We start from the raw sequence: 23806 nt of genomic DNA on the forward strand, positions 1-23806 counted from the left end.
ATCACAACTATTTGACAAAATTTCTACCTAAGACACAGAATCATTGAGATCATTCTTCATGACTGGAATACTTTAGCTGATTGACTCACCAAGCAAGGAAAACACTATCATGAAATTTCTCTCTTCTACCATTGTATGGACCTCCCTAGATGGATGATGAAGCATGTTAGAAGATCTGGTTTTCACTTCTAATTCATGGTTTTTTTTCTTTTTGGATCTATGTTCAATTTTGTTGGTATTTCTTTGTGCTTTCTATTGTTTTTACCTATAAATAGTTACATAGTAGCTCTCTTTCTAGTAAAAAAACAATTGCACAATTTTAAAGTTTTAAAGTATAAATTTTTTTAAGACACTCATAATTGATGAAATTTTCTATTTATTAGAATATAAGACATTATTTGCATGATTTTGAATAATAATACCCTTTCACGACAAGAAAATTTTAATTTACAAACAGCTTTATTCGTTTATAAATCCGTTGCTAATTCATTTTAGAAACGGTATTTTTCAGTTTCTAAATAACTCATTGCTAATTTTGTAGCAAAAGATTCAATTCCATTTCAAAATTTAGAAATGAATTTTTAGCAATGGAATTAAAGCCATTTTTAATATTTGCAATAGAATTGCATCCGCTTCTAATATTTATAACGGAATTAAATCCGTTTCTAATATTTGCAACGCAATTAATTCCGTTACAAAGTTCAAAAACAGATTTGATTTCATTGCTAATCCATTTTAAATTTAAAATGTATTAAAACAAATTTAAATCTAGAAAATTATTTTTTAAAAATATTAAAACATTTGCAATCTATTTTTACATAAAAAAAAAATTGAATCCATGGACATTAATTTAAACATCATCTCATATCCATATTTTTCTTTTATAATGAACAAATATGATCTTTCAATCATGAATCAAACTCCATTATACTTCGAAAAAGAGAAGAGTTTATATAACAACAAAAAAATTACAATGAGAACAAAGCTCTAAATACAAGTATCTCTTGTTAATTTACACCTCTAAATACAAGGATGTCTTTACATTTGATTTTGTGTTCTTCAGTCTTTCCATAGGATGAGTCTCCATCATTCTGCAACATTCTGCAATTTTATTTCACCAATCTCTACAAACAGTTAGAACAATTTTTCACATTCTTCAGACTTAGCATGAATACCATTTCAAATCACTTAAATAGGTGCAATTGGATTATGTGCAGACAAATAAACAACCTTTTACCTGTGGTCTGAATAACTATATGATCAAATTTTTCTTTCTTTGCAACCAAAATTCTGGTCAGCTATTGTCCTTTGGGAACATACAATTGAGCACCACCTTTGTCTGCAAATGATCTTACATTGAAAATGGCATTCTGAGTCATACGAAGGTTAATAACCTGAACCAAAATTCATTGAAGAAAACAAATAATTACTCCATTAAATGCCCAAGAAAGTACTATAAAAAGATAACCCATTTTACAAAAGCTCCAAGATACAATCTTCAACAGTTAATTTAGTGATCCATAGTCTAATCTGCTAAGTTTGATGACGTGGATTGGCATTATGTGACAAGCCAAGAGGTGACATGGTAAAGGAAGATGACGTAGCAATGATGACTTGGCAAAAGGGAGAAGTGACTAGGATGATGGTATGGCTAAAGCTTGGTGACATGGCATATGAAGATATGAGACTTAGAAGATTATGTTTGGAGACCATGTTTAGAGAAATTCCTCTCAATGGACCATTTTTGAAAAGAACTATTTTTGGAAGGAAGATCAAGGTAAAGGGATCTCATCAAAAAGGTAAGTTTTTTCTTAGGTGTGATTTTATCTATCCTACTAAAATCCGAAATGATAAATCATATCTTTGGTAAAACTCCTTTTAGAGAAGATCTATTTTAAAGAGAGAGGAATATACTATTGTTTGCAAGAATAATCATAAAGATTGCAATGACAAACTTAGTTTGGTGTGAAGCTATTTGAAGACACAAACTAAGATAGGTAAAGACAAGCCAATGTAATTATCAAGACCATATTTAGCAACACAATTTGAAGGGAGATGTAAGAGCTAATTATGGGTGGAGCTATTCAAGGAGACAAATCATATATGGAGATTTGATTGAAGATTTGAAGATCCAAGAATGGATGAATGGAGATCATGCTTGAAGATATTGAAGGCTAAACTTAGATGAGATAAGATCAAGTTTAATAACAATATTTCCATGAGTCAAAAGAAGATCATATGGGAAGACAAAACTTGGACCAAGTTTAGAAAGAAGATCGGGAGATCTTTGGTGACCATTGTGGGATCGAAAATATGCATCTAGCATCATGAAAAAGACACCAGACGATATATCGAAGCACAAATATCGTATTTGTTTTGTGTGGGTTCTTTCATTCCTAATAGGGGCAAGCCCCTATTATTAATTACCCCAGATTAGAAATCTTAGGAACCTCCGATTAATGGCAAAAATACAAGTAAAAGCGAAAGGATTTGCGAATTTATTATATAAACATATTTATTTCATCACTTATATATATATATATATATATATATATTATAACTGCCGCCGTTGCCTGTGCCTTGTCACTGCGTTGCCTGCCGCATTGCCATTTTGAGACGTATATTTCATTACCGCCTCTTTTTTTTATAATTTTGGTCACTGTCTTGAAATGAATAGGCCACCACTGCCTATGTCTTATTATCGCGTTATATATCTCATTGCCACCCTGAGATAAATTTAACTACTATCTCGAGACCAGCATCCTGGTTGTTGCTTTGAGATTAGCAACATGCTATCATTTCTAGATTTATTTATTTGTTTATTTATTTATTTATTTAAATCTGTTTCAGTCCACAGTTATTATAGAGGATTTTTTATTTATTTATTTGAGTATACATATATATTTAGGGATAGATATATATGCACCCATGTGTATGACAAGTGGGACCATTTTTTTTTAAACATGCACAAACATGCACGTGAAATTGCATATTTCTAAAAAAAATTTTATCATTCATCATTTTTTTAATTAATTAATTTTTTTTATTCTCTTCTCTCTTTTTTTTTATCTCGGGCAAACGAATATGCTTTCTCATTCTTTTATTACTATTTATTTTATTTATTTTTTTGCTTTATTTTATTTTTAATTTCATGCACGCAGGCATGCGCTTTTTTCCATACGCGTATGCATGCCCTTTTTTTTATTTTTTATATTTTTACCTATATGCATACATAACATGCTTCTTGGTCCATGTCTTTTTGGATTTTATTATTATTATTATTTTAAAAGACCAGCACGCATGCATACATATATTCCATGTGTACCAGCAACACACCACTTGTATTTGGATTTTTTTTTTTAGATCATCAAAGACAGTGACAAAGTCGTGCTTTGCCGCTTCATCGGCATCCATCAACTGACCATTAAATGCATGCATTTTTGTTTCCTTTACACACTTGAAATCATCAAGTCTTGAAGTGCTACTGCCAATGGACTTAAGATCAATGACCTATGCATTGATATATAGATATATATATCTCCGGACGCGAATACCATCACTTCGTCAATGACTCCACTAGCATTAGTAGCAGGAACTTTGATAATGTGGGTAGCTATTCACTTGTCTTGGTCACACATTTTAATATCTTTTACTAATGAAAATGAGATCAAATCTATAAAGGATTATTGTCTGCAAATCATCGTTAGCCTCTGCACCCATCATTTCGGCCAGACGGAGAATTAGCAGCAGCAAGGACTGATGTTCTTGAGTTGAGAATTATGGTTATTCCTGTCTTGGCAATAGATATTGTTTACTGCTTCATGGCAATTTTTTTTTATTTATTTATTTATTAACATAAATCCCTCACTCATGTTTCTAATTATTACAAGTGAAGTTTTCTTCTGATTCCATTTGCCATGGGTATTGATCTTAAGTCTACTATCCTTGCCAAGATGCCAAGTAGCCACCACGTACATCCCATGCAATTTTTTATTATTGTCTACATATACATTGCATGCTTTTGATTCTTTTATTATTATTATTATTATTATTATTATTATTATTATTATTACTCGCACTTCTCTGGTTGCATCTGATGAGATTCCCTCTCTCTCTTCTTTTTTTTTTTATATATATATATGATTTATGAATGTTTTTTTTTTTATTACTCCCATATGCATGCATGTCATGCTTCTCATTATTTTATTTTGACTCATCATTTTTATTTTGCTTCATGGACATGTGCATACTTCTCAAAAATTTGTCATACACGGGTGCATGTATGGTGGGCCTTTAGGCTTCTCATTTTTTTTTATATATTTTTTAGGTGGACATACATGTCTTATTGAAAATGATATGCCAACCAAAAATATACATTAATGGGAAACCATCAATATTTAATACAGTTCACTTGAGTGCTTGGTAAAACTTTATGCTTCAGATTGTAACTTAACTGATGATGGCAAACTTCTAAAATAAGAGAGCATGATCATGAATAAAGATTTTGATAACAATTGTAGGTGTTAATTCAAAGCATGATTCCCAATATTGATGGCATGCTTATTTAAAAATCAGCAGGCATGAAATCACGGCACGGAGGAGGTTTCGGTTCTTCCGGTCCGCTCTTTGTCGTTAGTGGGTTTTGTGTGCCAACAGGAGGAGCTTCACCCCTTCTTAACATCTCAACAATCTCAATGACTCGCTTGGGAGTGACGTCTTCATAGTAATTGTAATGTATATCCTTCTTAAGGATAAGAATAGTCAGCCACAGTGATCAATATTGGAGCATTAACGCAGCAGCCCATGCACTCCATTTCTCCAACAGAAGATAGGCCATCCTTGGTCACTTCATTCCACTTAACTCCTAGATGTTTGAGCAAAGCTTCTTCAATTTCACGAGAACCACGTATCATACAAGGTGTTGTGCCGCAAGCCAAAAGGTGATATTTACCAACTTTTGTCCGGTTAAACATCGAATAAAAAGTAGCAACTTCATATACACGAATTGGAGCAACTTCTCTAATTTTAGTCACTGCATTCATCGCAGAAATTGGAAGCCATCCACCATGCTGCTGCTGTGCCATATCCAACAAAGGAATAACAGCAGATTGCTTATAGTTGGAGGGATAATGAGATAGTATCTCCTTAACCCGTTCCTTGTTTGCTTGACTAAAATCCCAAGGCATGTCAGGATTGTTATTCGGCGAGTCAATGTGGTAGTTCAGCGCGGTGGAGAGGGATCTGGAGACAAGTGTGACCTTTGGGGATCCATGGAAAGCCGTGCGGATCTGGAACACACATTTCGCCACTAGGCGGGCCGCCGCTGGAAACATGGCGCCGGCGGAGTTGGGAGGTGGAGTGAGGGAGAAGTTGAACCAGGGCGGAGATTGAGATTACAGCAGCAGGAGTGATTGGAGAGCAAGAGTGAGCAGCGTCCATGGTGAACAACAACACCATCAAACAAGCTACGACAGCGATAACGGCAGCGATGATAACGGAAGCTTTCGATCGGGGGTTGGCGGCATTATTTCGACCCATTCAACCTTGACGGTGGCTTCCTCAACGCAGTGGCGGCGGCGATGACAAGCATCGGGTGGCGAGCGATCGAGGCGATGGGTACCAGTCATGGTTGGCGGCATTATCTCAGCCACTCAACCATGACGGCGACTTCTTTGGCAAGCAGCAGTGGCAAGCAACGGCGATAACATCTCGAATTCTCTTCTTCTTTTTTTTTTTATATCTAATATATATATATATATATCTATATCTATATATGGTAGTATAAGGGAGAGAGATAAAACCTTATAGCTTTGTTTTTTTTTTTTTATCCTTCTTCCTCTTTCAGATCCCTTTTTTCTCCTTCTCACTTTTTTCTCCCACCTTTTAAAAGAAAAAAAAACCTGGATCGTATCTTTTTTGCCAGCAACACCTCCGTCAAATCACAACAAAGGATGAGGATAATTTTTTTTAAAATTTTTTATTAATTAATTTTTTTAATTAATTTTTTTTAAAAATTTTATTGTTAAAATATATTATATTTTTTTAAAAAAAAATTTTTATTTAATTTTTAATTTAACTTTTTTTTAATTGAGTTCAATTTAATAATTAATTTTTTTTAAGTTTATTATTATTTTTTTTACTTATTTATTATTATTATTTGTTTTTTTAAAATTAATTTTTATTATTATTATTATTATTATATATATTTTTTTTATATTATTATTTAATTTTGTTTCCTAATTATTAATTATTTTCTTTAATTAATTTTTTTTTCTTTTTTTTTAATCGCAAAACACCCATCCCTATCTAATCCTAACTTCCGGATCACAACGAAGCAGGTAAGATCGGGTTCTTATCCCCTTTTTTTATTATTATTTTTATTTTTTATTATTTTTATTATTATTTTTATTTATTTTTTTATTATTTTTTTAAATTTAAATTATAATTCCAAATTTAAAAATTTAAATTTCGATTTTTTTTATTATTTTTAAATTTAAAAAGATTTAAATTTCGAATTTTTTTATTATTTTTAAAATTTAAATTTCGATTTTTTTTTATTTTTTTATTTTTTTATTTTATTATTTTATTATTCGCATTTTATTTATTATTTTATTATTGTTTTATTATTTTATTTTATTATTTTATTATTATTTTATTATTTTTTTATTATTTATTAGTTATTATTTTTTCATTATATATTCATTATTTATTTTATTATTATTATTATTATTTTAAAAATTCACTCTACCTCGAGATACGTACTCAACTGCTTCAGGATTTGTATTTCTCCCATTGCCTCGAGATTCGTTCTCATGCCTCATAAAATTTAGGATTGCCTCGAGATGTGTGTTTGGGCTATCCTAAGATTTGAAATTGCCTCGAGATACGTGTTCTCAAGGATAATCTTGTAATAATAATAATTTTTTTATGCCTTGAGATATGTTCTCAAAGGGCAATTTTGTAATTTGCATTTTGTGCCTTGAGATATGTTCTCAAGGGCAACTATGTAATTTTGCCTTTATGCCACAAGATATGTTCTCAAGGGCAATTTTTTTTTTTAAATAATTTTCTCTTTTTTTTTTTAAATTTTCATTTTACCTCGAGATATGTCCTCAAGGATAATGTATTTTTTTGCATTTATGCCTCGAGATATGTTCTCAAAGGCAATTTTGTAATTTGATATTTTTTTGCCTTGAGATACGTGCTCTCGACTGATCTTGTGATTTAAATATTTTATATCACGTCGAGATCTGTGCTCTCGACAGATCTTGTGATTTAAATATTTTACATCGTCTCGAGATCTGTGCTCTCGGCCTCGAGATCTGTGCTCTCGGCTGATCTTATGATTTAAATATTTTAGATCACCTCGAGATCTGTGCTCTCGGCTGATCTTGTGATTTAAATATTTTAGATCGCCTCGAGATCTGTGCTCTCGGCTGATCTTGTGATTTGAATATTTTAGATCACCTCGAGATCTGTGCTCTCAGCTGATCTTGTGATTTAAATATTTTAGATCACCTCGAGATCTGTGCTCTCGGCTGATCTTGTGATTTGAATATTATAGATCACCTCGAGGTCTGTGCTCTCGGCTGATCTTGTGATTTGAATATTTTAGATCACCTCGAGATCTGTGCTCTTGGCTAATCTTGTGATTTAAATATTTTAGATCAGCTCGAGATCTGTGCTCTCGGCTGATCTTGTGATTTGAATATTTTAGATCACCTCGAGATCTGTGCTCTTGGCTGATCTTGTGATTTAAATATTTTAGATCGCCTCGAGATCTATGCTCTCGGCTGATCTTGTGATTTAAATATTATAGATCACCTCGAGGTCTGTGCTCTCGGCTGATCTTGTGATTTGAATATTTTAGATCACCTCGAGATCTGTGCTCTTGGTTGATCTTGTGATTTAAATATTTTAGATCGCCTCGAGATCTGTGCTCTTGGCTGATCTTGTGATTTAAATATTTTAAATTATCTCAAAAATGTCTTCTGCACTTATCTTGAATATATCCAAATATAATGAAATTTATTTATTTTAACCAGTTGTTTTCCCAATTCGATTATGATTTGACTGTGTGTAATTTTTTTAAAATTTTTATTCGATTTGAATCAGGACATACAATTTTTTACATAAACAACCATCTTTGGTGAGATGGTTGTGTGTGCCTTGGTAGGCGCGTTCCTCGAGAGAGGAGACTTACTGAAGTGACGTGAGGAAGGAAACGGTTACAGGCAGGAGGAGCTCGGGATGAGTCAACTGCTACGAAGCGAACTGAAGGAATCGGGAGGGTTTAAGGTGTCGCCAGTTCGGGTACAAATGGCTAGAACTCAGTCATGTTCAGTAAGGTGGACAATGTTGCAACTGGGTGTTGCAACATTTAACTTTGGAAGGTGTCCAAGTTAGGAAGTCGCGGAGAATTCTAAAAAAGGAAAGATAATAGACGCAGGTGCGTCTATATAAGATATCCTGCTTGAAGATTTAGGATGAGCCACAAGTGAAAGACCCTTCGGTGAAGGTTGAGGAGAGCGGGCATCGGGCAATCTTAAGAGGGTATTCTTTGTCTTGAGTGAGTAAGGGAGTGTTGTACTCTTTTATTTTTATCACCTCTTTTTAGTGGATTATTTCTCCCAGGGCTTGCCCCCACCCGGATGTAGGCAAGGTTGTACCGAACTGGGTTACCAACTTATGCATCTTCTTTCTCTTGCTTGATTGTGTATGTGCTTTATATTCTTGTGAGATTGAGTGACTCCCCCAAACACACTAATCCACCGGAACTATCACAATCCACAAACTCAACAGAGAAACCAAAACAAGAAGTACCAAATTAATCAAGGACATCCAAATCGATCAACTAAAACCAAATCACCAATCAGCCATACTATCCAGACAAGATTGATTCATAAGAAATCTAACGCAATTAGAAACAAGATGATCGCAAGAAATCAAACAAAACATCCAAAATTAAACCCCAAAAAGATAAAAGAAAAAAAAAACAAGCGAGGACCTTAAGGCCATCAACAGAGAGAAGGACGCTGAGAATGCACTCCTTGATGCTGGTGTCTAGCACGATGACATCTCATTCTTCATCCATGGTGAAATCGAGCAAGATGGAGTGAGATAGTGGAAGGAGGATGTGGAGAGGGGTTTGGAGAAAGGATGGTGGAGAGCGGAGGGGACAGGGCGGTAGAGGCGAGGTATGGGGCAATGGGGGTGAAGAGGAGCATGAGAAGCTTGGAGGCATCACCAATAACCGTAGAAGAGAAGAAGATGAGCTTTTTGGGACGGAGTGATGGCAGAGGGCAGAGCCATAGAGGAATGTGATGGAGGCAATTTTCAAATTGTAGTCACAAGTGAAAATTTATTTTTCACCAACAATTTATTTAATTTACATCTTATTTTCAAGCAGATTAACTCAACCTAGCTTAAGCCCTTTCATTATTCACATAATTAGCACATACCATTAGGGAAGCACTAGCCAACAAAATAAAGGAGTGTTTGGTTCGTAGAATCTTCATTCTGACTCTCAGAAAAATTTGGTGGTATGCAAGATACCCATGTTTAGTTCATAAATTTTCATTAAATTCCTAGTAAAGTTAATTGCCAAGAGTTTTACATTCTCATGAAGCATGAGAATTTGAAATCCTCTTGAGTAAGCGGTATTATCACATTCCTCTAACGAGGGAATGCAACACCATATACATACATACATATATATATATATATAATGCGTAATGCTATATAGAGTGAACCGCTCCCATGAACCAGCCACACGACTGATGTGGCTGGTGACATGGCAGCGGTTCTCTCTCATATTTATTATTATTAATTTTTTATTTTAAAATTTTAAAAAATGGGTTAATGAGCAACATTCTCTCTCTCTCTCTCTCTCTCTCTCTCTCTCTCTCGTGTCTGTGCCCTAGTTTGCTCCCGTCCACCGCATCCCCTCTCTCTTGCATCACCGCTCCCGACTGTCGCTTCCCTCTCTCTTGTGGCAAGAGTGCCCGGCAGCCGTTCCTCTCTCTGTTGTGCCCCCATCCTGGCAGTCGCTCCCCACTGTCGTGTGCCTCCGCTGTCGGCCACCGATCATCATTCTTTCTATCGTGTGATGTAGCTCCCGGCCGCCGCTATCCTTTCTCCTATGCCCCAACTCCGGGCTGTCACTCCCTTTCTCCTGTGGACTAGCTTTGGGCCACTGCTCTCCTCTCTCTCGTGCCGCCACTCCACACTCTCGTGGCCCAGTCACCGGTCGACGCTCCCTGTCATTCTCGTCGAGAATCAGGTATGAAGCATCGTGGTGTATTTTTTTTTGAATAACTATGTGATTTTTGTCTTAATCTTTTAGACTTTGAGATCAATACTGTTTGATGGGAATCCATCCATAACAAGCAAGTGATTTGCTGACAATTTTTGTATCTTGAAGTCGTGTCTCAATTACGAGTTTTTTCTACTCTTTCTGAATCAGTGTTGTATACCATTTCCAACTATCAGTCATATTTCACATTCAAGAAAGGTGAAGATTCATCACCTTCTTATTTGAAGCCGCTGGTGGTGCCTGATTTCATCGTGATCTTTTCTTGGATGATGTGTATTTCTTGTATGGTTGCTTTGCATTCTCTATATTTGGCTGTCCTTATGGGGATTCGGAGAGCAAGATGATTTTATAAAAATTCCTTCTTTGAGATCTCTGTTTGCGGTTCCCCTATTCAGGGAGACATATTTTTATTAAGGTAGTGTCTATTAATCATTTGTGCTATGAGACCCATATTTAGCTTCTAAGTTCCAATTCAGTGGTACTTTGATATGTAAGAAGCTTTATAGCTCTGCATTACATGTAATGCAGGTTGTTTCTATGAAAACATTTCTTTTTTTTCCTTTGAAGTTCCATGTTGTTGTTTCTAATTGTTTCAAATGATGCTATGCCATAGTGCCAATGTTCTTTAATTGCATATATCATGTATCATAAATCAATGATGAGGAGATAGACTACTGCCCAGTTTGCAAAACTGATTTAGGGTCTAGAGGACAAGCTTAGGTAAACTTCTTGTTTTCTTTTATTATAATCTTTTATTGTATTCCATAGTTTTATGATAAGTAACTATTTTTTAATGGTTTGTTATGATAAGTAACTATTCTTTCATTATAATCTTTTGGTGTATTTTATAGATCTATATCATCATTGGTAGTTAGCACACCAAGAATAGCAGCCCAGTTGGCTTTGATAAAAAAAGAACTGATGAAGAATTGCTCAAAGGAAAAAACAAACTTGCAGGATTATATACATGATTATCATACAATAAATATATATATAAAAAAGACAAGTCATGGAGTTTGAGTTGGATATGGAACACTATCCAGTGTATACTTTGTCTGATTTGTCATGAATCTTGCCATCGATCTAAAAATAAAATACAATAAACGACGTGTTAAGTTGTATTCATGGTTGCTCACCACCTCACCTGCAAGAATGATGAAAAACATAAAGAAACACAAAACTATCATATCAGAAAGTTTCTTAACCATAGCAGTTCCACATATACCTTTCAAATAAATTGGTTGCTTGCTCCTCATGACACCAATAAAATCACAAGGAATAATCCTTCCATGTTAGTCACAAGAAATTCATGCATCAAATAATGATATTCAACAAATAACTGGAAAGGAAATATATTTGCAGTAAAAATGCACAACAGACTAAATGAACATAAGTAGATAAACAACAACAGAATAAGGCAGGTTTAAGAAGGAAATATATTTATTCTAATCCACCTTAATTCATCCCCTATTTTGTCGAATCCAAGATCAAACAAATTGCTTGACAAGCTATGGTGTACATCTATAAGCTCAAATTGTTTTCAGAAAAAGAACAAACTATTATCACATATTTGTCACAATTCAAACTCAGCAAGTATCTTTCCTGTGAGCAAGAAGAATTAAGCACATCACATCTCAAAACCTCTCTCAATCTATTTGTGTTTGTTTAGTTTACATTTTTCATTTCACACATGCATTCATATCCAAATAAATAATCCAAAAAGACCCTAGTAAAGTAATAATTCAGAAAGCTGAGAATTCCAGTTCTGTATAGAACACAATTAGAAATATTTGATGGTAAATGACAGATAAGCAGCAAATCAGGATGGAAAAAAAAGTTAAGAAATTCTTCCAAATCCAAAAGCTAAAGCTTAGCAAAGCAACACAAACATTAATAAGCCTATAATCAAAGAAGTTGGCAGCGTCATTCAGTCAATTTCACCGGTCTCAAATTAAAGAGGGATGCCATCAATAGAAACACCCTTCCCATTACTCTTCATACTAACCTGGGATGACAAATAGCACCAATAGAAGATTAGGAGACTAGTAGAACTAGACATTTAAAATTTCAACCAAGTAAAATAATCAAATAGAGACCTGTTGGATATGCGGCTGAAATTTCTCCAATGCTTGAGAGTAAGGTAGTATAGTGGAGGCACACGAGAGAAAGAACGATGATCGACGGCCGACAGGGGAGGCACACGATAGTGGGGAGTGGCTGCCGGGATCAGGGGCACAACAGAGAGGGGAGCGGCTGCCGGGCACTCATGCCACAAGATAGAGGAAAGCGACGACCGAGAGCGGTGGTGCAGGAGGGAGGGGATGCTGTGGACGAGAGCAAGCTAGGGCACAAACATGAGAGAGATATATATAGAGAGAGAGACAAAATGTCTATCATTAACCCACTTTTTAAATTTTTAAAATAAAAAAATAATAATAATGAGGAGAGAGAACCGCTGCCACGTCACCAGGCACATTAGTCGTGTGGCTGGTTCGTGTAAAAGGTTCGCTCAATATAGCATTACTCATATATAATGTCATGTCATTACATCTTGAATTGACAACAATGATTTTTTTTTTTTTTCATTTTTACATTTTAGTTTCAGTAAACATATAATGCAATTATTATAAAAATAAAAACGTGTAAGAATAGTTTGTCATTCAAAAATCTATGGAGATGTATTGCTAAATTTATTTTTATTATTATTCAAAAATTATACATAAATGTATTTATATAATTCAAAATTTAACTATATCATATTACTTGTCAGTTTTGTACCAAACCAAGCAAATTAATATAGCATAACAAACCCATTAAGATTCCAATGTGAACCAAATAAGTCCATATAACATACCCATCACCAAGAAAAATTATCAATGAACTCGAATATGTCTGAGACATAACTCATTCTTAGACATAGATTTATAAATTTTATTATTTATTATTATATAATATTTTAAAAAATTAATATATTTTTATTTTAAAAATTATTAAATAGAACAATCCAACTGATGAGGATATAAACAGTGTCTACGAAATCATCTCTCACCCACCAAAATAATCTAAATCCATTGTAAAATGCCATGTTTTGAAAACCAAACTTACTCGCAAAGAGCTTTCTATTTTATTTTATTTTATTTTTAACAAAGAACTTGTTGGCTTCCCATATCAGTCCCTCTGTCTGTGTATACTTTCATCTTCCGAAATAGGTAGTCAGTGTAATTAATATGTCTCTCACAATACTCACCCACCACAAATCTCTGAAGTACTCTCCTCACCATATGACCCAGCTCCATTAACTGATCAACTAATGAACCAAACTATATCCCTCCCCTGTATGATGCAATAATACATTAATAATGCAGTAGTTACAAGAAAATAATATTTCATTACAAAAATGCAAGATACAGCCATATTCAGTAATATGATGTAATAAGGTAACAACATCCAAAAATGTCCCACAAAACTTGATTTCTCGTTCGGATTATACCTTGTGACCACAAGAGATAAGCGAAGCTTTAGGCAGTGGCTGGCAAGGCACTGTCGAAGATGCCAATGCCCTTAAAGAGGTGGGCACAGAGGGCAGCCCTAGTAAATAAGAGAAAAAGGCCATCCCCGCCTACTGTTAAACTTTTGAGAAAACAGCCTCGAGGCAGCCGTATGACTGGAGAGCTCGTAGCACTTCAGCCCGGCGATGGTCCCAGCTCTCACTCCCCGGTTGTAGCTCACCTGAAGATAAGTACATCTTGGGGACCTTCAGTGGGGTAGTTTTTATTCTCTGTTGCCATCTTCATTAGTGGCTAAACAAATTTTGTAGAGAATGCAATGGTTCATCACACACACATACAAGAAACAAGCCCTCCCCTATGAATCCTGAAAATAACTTTGGCTTCATATTTCTACTTCAGTTTTACCCCTAGGAAATTTTTTACATTACAATATTCCCACTGATATTTTCAGATTTACCCTTTGCTTTGTCTTTATTTATAACATGGCCATTCACCCATACTTTTGGTTAGATAAATAGAAGAGCCATAGATATCCATTGTCTCATTTCAAGATAAACTTGGTTGCAGATGAGCTTTCATTGCCAGCATAGGCTACAGTCATGTGTTTATGAAACGTACACATCGACTTCGCTAGCATAAGCATTTAATATTGATGCCAAGTATTGATTTTCCAGAGAGGAGTATAGAAGCCAAATGAAACAAATATCTATGTTAAGAGATAGCTAACATGCACAACTGCAAATAGCCGGTTTCATTCATCAGATGTATGAAATGCTCTATCCCAACCGCATCGGTCAGGAAGCATACCTTTTACTTGAAGAAAAGGGAGGTTTAATACATACATATTCCTTATAGTTCAGAAGATATAACTTGTCTGATGAGTTCAAAGTCGGCAGATTTAACTAGTTGAATGGATAACAGTGCGCAAATGTACCTCAAACTAATACCTTTATGCATGACTGAAAGTGACTCACCATCGTAAGATTTGTAGCCCATCAAGCTCACAAGAAGCTGCTGAGGAATGCCACCTATATCCAAGTCATTACCACATAATAACATCAATGGGGTATAAGAGACATGCTTCCGCAGGACAGTGAAGAAAAAGATGAGTGAATGACGTACCTGGTAGAAGAAAAAAAGTTTGCTAGCATTTACTGATATCTACACATGAGCTCAAACTGCAATACCATTAGTTTTCTTTGTTGATGCAACCGAATCATTGGCATCCAATTTTGTTGCAGGTGAATCTCCCAACTCCTTGACCAAAGAGGTATTGGGCACATTTGTTGATGTACATTCATTCTTTTCAATAATAAGCCGGCCAGAATCATTCTTAGAATTTGTCACCGGGAGGATATCTGCTTTCACTTCGGCTGGAGAAGAATCAAACCATGAAGATGGCTGCTATCATGGATGAAGAAAAGAGGGATCAAAATATAAGTCAAAATTACTCAAGATGTCCAGAATTATCATATAATTGTAGACTAGCATTGAAAAGCTATAAGATGAAATTTCATAGGTTACATGTGAGCAATTACATACAAGCATGTAGCAAATTCTAGGACAATGATCTGGAGGAAAACAAATGAGAAGAAAGTGAAGAGTAAAATGCAGGAATTCAGAAATTATCATCTTTTTCATAGTTTAGCCAACTGAAAAGCTATTCATAAACAAAGTATTATTAATGGGCAAAAGGCACCACCGGACATCAATGGATGAAAACGGCCTTTGGAAATTTGGAAATTAAAAATAAAACTTCTGATCCAAAGCTATTGCCACCTCAAAAAAAAATAAAATAAAAATAAAATAATAATAATAATAATAATAAACCATAAGCAGTTGATGTTCTATCATATGACCAAAGGTGATTAAGAACACATGCTTGCAATAGGGGATAACTGGCTAGCACATCATAAAACAGGTCAGCACAACGAAAAATATATAATGCACAAATCAAGTGTAACTAGAAAGTAGTATCATAAAAGGACAAAAAGTAGGGAAACAAAATTATATGAGAAAGTATCACCTACAGCATATCAATGAACCAACAGCATGGAATATAATCTCAATAAGAAGAGGTAAAGCATGACTTGAAAACTGCTGGTATGGAGTTACTTGAATAATCTACAATGTATCAAGTGACAATCCTGCATAATCTTCCTACGCTTGAGTCCTTTTTTCTTGTAAATTTTATTATTTGAATGAAAAGCTCAAACAATGAATTAGCGCCTTAGTGAGACTGATATCTGACAATTTGATTTTGAGCACCAAAAGTCTCTAAAAGAAGTATCTGCAGAAATAATATGGTGAAAGAGATCTGTTTGCACCAAAACAAGAAAACAAATGCTTCAAAATTCTTAAATGATTTAACTTTAAAGGAAAGCTTAATCCAATTAAATCTATTGTTATCCTCATGAAGACGGTTCACACAGATATTATACCCTCATATTCGCATCCTGTTGATATGATATTCTAAGCTTTCAATTGCTAGAATGTGTATACAAAAGCTCAAAATATAGAACTAAACGTAATTGATTTAGTCTAAGAAGTATGCAATTGTGGAGCACCCTCAATTGTGTTTCTCATACTATTATAGTCAATAATGCTCTACTTCAGTATCATTGTAATCTTAAAAATTTCTGCCTCGCTTTTATTTTTATGACACAATTATAAATTTTGGATTTTTTTTTTTAGATGCAAACGAAACATACTACCTTAAGTCGATTCAACCCAAAAGCTTAAGCTAATAGGATGAGAGATCCATGCTTATATATGTAAATCCATATTGACCAAGTTAACTAATATGGGACTTTTACTTGTTTTAATATGCCCCCTTAATACGTGGTAGTTTTTTTTTAATCAGCCACGTTGGAAATAAATTAAATAAATCTACCTCTAATACCCAGCTACAAACAAACTAAACATATTATCTGCGCTTAATTCAACCCAAAAGTTTAAGTTAATTGGAAGAAAGACCTACACTTATTTATTTAAGCTTTTTCTTTCAAATTAACTAATGTGGAACTATTAGTTACTCCAATACGACCTCTTATACGTTTTAATATATTTTAACTAACTACATTGCAAACAAACAAAAAAACGAGCTCCGATACAATGTTCAATGCAAACCAAATATATTATCCACACTGGATTCAACCCAAAAGCTAAAGCTAATAGAATGAAAGATCCAAGCTTAATTTAGACCTATATTTTACCATAATAACTGAGATGGGACTATTAACACTTTTGAGTTTTATGAAATCATCAAAATAAAGAATAAAAAAATGTATTGTCTGGATCGGTTTCTTAAAGCTGCACAAAACAGTGAATCTAAGTCTTAGATGACCAATCTTGAGATAAAAAAAAAACTCCTCCAAGTAAGTATTTATGCAAAAGCCTTCATAGTAGATAAGCACATCCTCTTTTGAGAGCAAATTTATTGGAAGGATTGCCTTCAATCTACCATTGCCAACTATATCAAGTTTGAGTTGAGCACTTGCAACAGCATGTCCTTTTAATATGATCCCTCTAGTATCGGCCCATATTCACTCAAGTCAGCAGTAGAGTTGTTAGCACACCCTTAGGATTTTCTTGCTTTTACTTTTGAAGAGAGAACTGTGTTTTTGGACTTGTATATCAGCTTTTACCACCATTCTGCTCAAAAACAGTCTAAATTATCTTGTTACTGCAAAAGCCATGGTCATTCTTTCCCTCAAGATGACCTAATTTCAAGATATAAGAACAGACAACTCAGCATACACAAAATTGCACAGCAAGAGGGATCGAGATGAAAGTCTAACTAGGAATTCTTGGTAACTAGTCTCCAAAACTTTTGATAAAAATGCTATGATTGTATCTACCAAATACTAAACTATAGAGAACATTATCATCTCTAATCAAAATAGAAACTACAGTGGCACTATATCCAAGTTAGGATGGGAAACATCTTCTGGTTCTTTGCGCCAAACATTAACATTTTTAGAATACCACCCAAACATACTTAAACTTAGCAAGAACTATTCACCAGATTAGTGATCTACAACTTTTCTAAGGAAAGATCGATTTGTTTATCACCTTCCTCAGTGTAAGCCACTTTTCATTCTTTTTTGTTCCATGGCTTTTAGCAGGCATTAAACTAGGTAATGAAGCCCAAAGATTGCATGGGACAAATTCACAAAGAAATGATCCTCCAAAACCTGAAAGGATCAGCACAAAGATACAAACAGTACTACCTCAAATAGTTATCCTAACATGAAGCAATTATTGCAAATAAGGTATCTATCATATATCAAATGAATAGATAACTAGAAGGAAATCTGGTGTTTAAAGATGAATCTTAACCACATTTAGAAGAAAACAGTCCAAAGACATCACAGACCATAAATTCAATGAGATGTGAAACATTGTTTTATGTACTGGCATCACCATCTCTGATTTAAAACCAACTTACACTACGCTTTAGTTTTTGCAGTGCAGCTACCAGCAGAGAATGACCAACGATTACAGTCATTTTCTTCACCATATTTTCTCGAGTTATTAAATTTGCCTGAGAAAAGACCATGACTCATTAAAGTCTGCGTGACAAGGAACACAAAAAGATGATATAATATATATAAGATGATCACCGTACCTTCAACTCCTGATAATGGAGAAACAATAATTCTTTAGCCAGAGGACATATCTTGTCCTGAATTTCTACAAACAGAGATGTAAATGGCATCCATGGTGAAGAAGGGCCCTTCATTGGATTAGCTTTTAACTGCATACAAATTGGTACAAATAATTAAATAAGTACAAAAACAAATTTAAGTTGTTCAGACAAAATAAAAAACAGGATGGTGGCATTGCAATGTTGCAGAACCAAAAGTTTAAGATTCCATTAGCAGGCTGGAAAAAATGGGTCAAAATCTCAATGAGTGGGAAGCTAGAAACGTTGCAGCAAAGTTAGTAAACAGCAATGACAAGAGAAAATTAAACTATACTTACAGGGCAAAGAGTAGAAAAGTCTGGCACAATTCCAGGCTGTAGCAGATGGAAACGTAAATCCTTCAGCTCAGACAAATAATCTGGTGAAAAAAACAGCCATATAAATGAAAACACGTAATAACCACAAATAGCATGACCTTCATATCAGTTTCAATACATCTAAAAGTTACCGTGAATACGTGGGGCCAGCTTAAAACTCACAACATACTCTGGATGAATACGTGTGTTCAACTGTGTAGAACAAATCAGGTAATGGTTCGGTCTTACAAAATTATCCACACCAGAGTCGTAGGATGTACTGCTGGGGCAATACAGCTTTGATCCCGGGCGGACTTGTTCAACATTTCCGAGAATTACTCTGCACAAGAGCATATACTGGATTCCTTTTTCGTCAACATCACAAAGATTCACGCTGCAGGTCAACAGAACAAATATACATTATGTTGTTCAAGATTTCAGAAATAGCATTAAATATTCTCTGAAAATTTAATGGACTCTAGAAAACAAGTGCCAGTCATGCAACAGCTGCATGCTTGTATCAAAACGTCCAATCTCCAAGCAAGGTTGCAGAGATACAACAAGTGCAAGTCAGCTTCAAATAAGGTTCTGTTGTGCTTGTCCCTAAAGATGTTGTTTCAGCACAAGCATGATGTAGATGCATGACAGGTTCATGTTTACTCATGCAATTGATGGAGGCATGCCTATCTAACTTTATACTTAATCAAGTTGAAAAGTGCACATTGTAGTACCAACTGAAAACGAGTTTTTACCAAGTTGAAAAGTGCATATTATAGCACCAACTGAAAATGACTTCTTATCAATGAATAAATTACAGATATTTCCTTGATCACAATGGTCAGCAAATGAAAAATGGAAGAGAGAAAATTGAAAAAATGGCACCTGGCAAAGGAGCGATTTTCTGAGGACATGCAAACCCCAGAGCCCAAAACCCCTTCAGTAGTCTTACCAACCTTGCCAAAACCATGAATCAAAATTCCAACAATGTCTAGCTTATTAGAACCAAACCACCCATATTTCACATTAGCTACCCCATGGATTGATTCAGTTGTTTTTATTTGCCTCTCAAAAGACTGAAGCCTCGCCTGTGCAGCCATATCACTAGGGGCATAGCGATAAATATGCAGTATGTTATTGGCTGTTGCAAAGGGTCCCATCCCTGAGAGAAAAAGATTCTCTGCAAACAGAAATTCTTCACTTTCTCTTTCAAGGTCCTCAATTTTCGTGCGCAAGACATCAGCTGCAGATTGTTGGCGTGAAGCTAGGGCAGTACTTTCCTCCAGAACATGCTTCACAATTTCAGGCTGTGATCGAGATGCTCTCTCCACCTCCAGTCTCTGCAAGTTGCTGCCCATAATCCCAGATTCTGAGGAAGCAGAATCATCACCGACCTCATCAATAAAAACGGTGGGAAAGAAACACTTCTCGGCTTCGTCAATCCATGCAATGGAGCACTGCTTCCTGGTACTCAGATTGATCATGACCATGGAGAGGAAATCAACAAGATGAGACTGACCAGCCATCAATACCTCATTTGACGACCTCCTATCCCGAAACCCTTCTATAAGAATCTGCGTAATTGACTCAGGGAAATTAAACCAGTCACCACCCTTATAGAACATGATACGACGGGGGAGCCCACTCTTGAGATAATTGAAACAATGGTCAGCCAGGCCACGCTGTTGCATGGGGCGGCAATAGCAGCCATGTGCAGAAGGTTCACGTTCCCTACTTACACAGGCAGCCTTACTAGCTCTCTCAGAGCTGCATTCCACAAGCTTGCGCTTAAGACCGGACATATTACCCTTGTTGGGGGATGCCATCAGGAGATAGAATGGCAAGGTAGATGGTGGAAAAACCTAGAAACAAAGCATATGAGACAGAAAAAATCCCATGCTAGATTACAACAATTTACAAGCCCTCCTCCATTGTCTCCGAGATTTCAAACCTAGAGCTAAAGTCAGATAAAGAAACATTCTATGATCGTACACGGTCTGAAAGACTTGGATTTCATTTTTCACCAAGAGCAGTTGAATCAGAATCCCTGCCAAAACCAAAGCGCTCCACAGAATCACCACACATAAAAATCTCAAAAAATTAAGGGGGAAAGAAAAACAAGTACTCTCATCCCGTCCATGTTTCTGGATATCAATCCAAAAGACCTAAATTATAAACTAGGGTAGTTTTGGGAAGATAAATTCTTCAATTAAAAAATGGTGCTGTTCCAATTTACATCTAATTAAAATGATTCCTTTATCAATCAAATGGGTTTCCCAAACTCCAAAAAACCCTAAAATGAAGTTGGTTTCCAATTGTGGGACATAGGCACCCAGGTTCACTCTCCACCAAACCTTAATTATCAAAATTCTCTTTCTTCCCCTCAATCACCCTACGAAGGTTATACAACGAGAATCCCAAACAAAAACAACTCAACAAAAAACCCAAAAAAATAAAAAGGAAGAAAAAAAGCAAAACTTTAACCAAGATCCATCACTCTAATCTCCAAATCAAGCTCTCCAACTCCCAAAAAATACAGAAAGAACATAGAATTCAACATCAAAGCCAAAAACAACACTCTTAACTCCAAAAGGATCGCAATTCGAACCACCCAAAGATAAAAAAAACACAGGGAATGGTTAAACATATATGGAATGCAGCGAAATCGAAGGGCTTACAACGATCCTTTCAAGAAGTGGCAAAGATCAGGGCGGATAACTCGTCGGGCACGGCGGTGATCGGCCGGAGAGCGGTGGCGGTGGTGGGGTATATATTTGAGGGTAAGACTAAAGAGTGAAAGTTACGGGAAGGGTATCGAATCGAGGAACTATTGAAGTTGATAAGGCCGATGATGGGCCCCGGGAATACAATTATTAAGTGGGCTTTTGAAAGAATTAGTGACGCATGCTGGCCCATGGTTTTATTCTTCACTTTTTATCATTATTTTGTTATTTATTTATTTATTTTTGGGAATAAAATCGATACCACTTCACTGTATACCCTCTAATGGAAGGAATCGTATTCCCCACCACTCTAAATTGTAAGACAGGGAGATTTATTATTGTAGAGTTGTGAATCTTAATATATTATTTTAACATAAATGATATGCCTAATTGCTCTGCGTATTAACCCATCTTACATAGTAAACCACTGCAACTAATACATTATTGTATTTGTCTATCTTTTGACAAATTTTTATGAGGTTACGTTTGTAGCTATTCATTAAAAACCAAATACGATGCAAAAATTAATAGACAACAAAAAGAAGAAAATGAACATTGGTTTTAATTCAATATCTGATTAACAATAATCAGAACTTGACATGTTTTTAAATGATTTTATTTTTTTATTTATTAATTGGAAATGTACGAAAAAGCAATTATTAATGCTAATTACCAACATAAGTATCCGAACTCATTCCTAGATTACAAACAAGCAACCTAGAATACAATAACTAGATCTTTTTTACGTTTTTAATTAATTAATCACAATTATTAATTAACATTAAAAATATTAATTTTTAAAACAATTATTTTAATTAGTATTAATTGATGTAATACTTATTAATTTCATATAAAAATAATGTTTATAAAATAAACTCAACCAACCCAACGAAACTCCAGCAAAGATAAGCACGTACCTTATGGAGTAAATAAAAATATAATGAGTGCAATTAGATGTTAAGTTCATTTAACACATGTATACTTGATATAATTAGAGTAAAATAGTCTTATTGCTTATTGCTTGCTGTAGTAAAATTCCCTTTAACAGGTTAATATTTTGCCAATAATAGTAACCTTTTATGGGATAGCTCAGCAAATTTGAGTTTAGATGTGTAAAATCAGGTACATGTTTAGCTTAAATATGAAGCTATTTCCAATATTTACTTGCAAGCAATTATCATAATCAATGCATGTTTTTATTTAACTAATACTTAAAAAGTTAATTACAAACTAAGTAACAAGGAGACATCACATCTGCAGGGATATATCTGTGGAGAAAAACCACAAATGATATATGATCAGTTGTATTTCTCTAACAGAAATTAACAGTTAATCACACAATTAATAAGAAAACCAGATTTACATATGTCCAATAATTTTTTTTAATAAGATGAGTGGCTAGATCGTTTAGAAAAATAGGGATGTGCACAAACCTCGGCGAAACAAGTGGATTGAAGCTCATACACACGTGAACGCTGAGACCACCTCGTATTACTCATGCTTTCAAAAATATACTATCATCCGTGATTCAAACTCACATCATTTGTGAAAGATTTTAACGGACTGGATATCAATGATTAGACTTACCAAGAATTAAGTTACTAAAAAAAACAGAAGCATCCAACTCAAAGCAATTAATTATATGCAAAGATAATATCATCAGAAGATCTCTTCATTGAATTCAGAAATATTGAAAGATAATATCACCAGCATACATGAAAGGTTATTCATTTCCAAATTCTGTTGGAAAAGGTTGATCTTTCTACAGAAAAATCAATAATACGAAGTCCATTTATAGACATTCGTTTAAGAATGTTTTCATTGAATTATGAATAGCAAAGAGAATACCATGGGAAGATACAAAAGTTCAATGAAACTCTTCAATGACCTCCATTATATGATTTTGACACATGAAACCCCTTGCTAATTGTCGGTGCAATGTATCCTTCCTCAGATGTCATCTGCATTTTGGTCAAGTCAAGTTCTTTGATCACATGTGCCTCAAGTGTTTTTTTTGAGCAAAGAGCATGGAGTCACTGCCTTTCATTATTTCTTTGCTAGACTGCGCAAACTCCATTTCAGCAATATGAACCTTGTCGAGACTTAGAAATTTATGAAATGGAACATTTGGCCGGAGATCTCTCAGAAATTTCATCCATTTAAATCCATCATCATTGCATTTGATCATATTTGATCACTAATGACCAACAGAAATTCCATTCTTCCAATTCTGAATAGCAACACCTATAATCAGACAG

At 34.8% G+C, this 23806-nt stretch overlaps 1 protein-coding gene, 2 long non-coding RNA genes and 1 pseudogene across 5 annotated transcripts; 1 reads left to right on the top strand and 3 right to left on the bottom strand.

The window, feature by feature from the left end:
• Positions 1-4564: 4564 nt before the first annotated feature.
• Positions 4565-5333, bottom strand: LOC120282870 (annotated as a pseudogene).
• A 4545-nt stretch (positions 5334-9878) lies between these two features.
• On the top strand, positions 9879-10881 carry LOC120282418. Its single transcript, XR_005542967.1, has 2 exons — positions 9879-10282; positions 10466-10881. It is a non-coding gene; the product is annotated as an uncharacterized LOC120282418 (long non-coding RNA).
• A 363-nt stretch (positions 10882-11244) lies between these two features.
• Positions 11245-12673, bottom strand: LOC120281902. Its single transcript, XR_005542832.1, has 3 exons — positions 12412-12673; positions 11541-12320; positions 11245-11459 (listed from the first exon to the last, which is right to left on the bottom strand). It is a non-coding gene; the product is annotated as an uncharacterized LOC120281902 (long non-coding RNA).
• Positions 12674-14587: 1914 nt separating this feature from the next.
• Positions 14588-21647, bottom strand: LOC120281636 (inactive poly [ADP-ribose] polymerase RCD1-like). Of its 3 annotated transcripts, none has more exons than XM_039288325.1 (8): positions 21504-21647; positions 19711-20687; positions 18981-19222; positions 18811-18890; positions 18455-18583; positions 18275-18370; positions 14947-15228; positions 14588-14852 (listed from the first exon to the last, which is right to left on the bottom strand). In XM_039288325.1, exons 2-7 carry the CDS (start codon positions 20649-20651, stop codon positions 14998-15000), a joined length of 1719 nt encoding a protein of 572 aa, XP_039144259.1. In that variant the 5' UTR covers positions 20652-20687; positions 21504-21647; the 3' UTR covers positions 14588-14852; positions 14947-14997. The 3 variants fall into 3 exon arrangements, with proteins under 3 accessions (XP_039144259.1, XP_039144260.1, XP_039144258.1); XM_039288326.1 differs by having other exon boundaries at positions 14947-15225; positions 19711-20872; positions 21504-21644; XM_039288324.1 differs by having other exon boundaries at positions 19711-20872; positions 21504-21644.
• Between the last annotated feature and the right edge of the window lie 2159 nt (positions 21648-23806).

Source organism: Dioscorea cayenensis, chromosome 18 (genome assembly GCF_009730915.1).
Source record: "Dioscorea cayenensis subsp. rotundata cultivar TDr96_F1 chromosome 18, TDr96_F1_v2_PseudoChromosome.rev07_lg8_w22 25.fasta, whole genome shotgun sequence".
Taxonomy (NCBI): Eukaryota; Viridiplantae; Streptophyta; class Magnoliopsida; order Dioscoreales; family Dioscoreaceae; genus Dioscorea; species Dioscorea cayenensis.

Excerpts from the sequence above, each read along its gene's own strand:
- LOC120281636 (XM_039288325.1), bottom strand. The coding sequence starts at position 20,651 with ATGGCATCCCCCAACAAGGGTAATATGTCCGGTCTTAAGCGCAAGCTT. Across the intron at positions 19,223-19,710 it reads GAAAATCGCTCCTTTGCCAG|CGTGAATCTTTGTGATGTTG; the intron begins GTGCCATTTTTT and ends GTTGACCTGCAG. Across the intron at positions 15,229-18,274 it reads TGCAAAAACTAAAGCGTAGT|CAGCCATCTTCATGGTTTGA; the intron begins GTAAGTTGGTTT and ends CATCCATGATAG.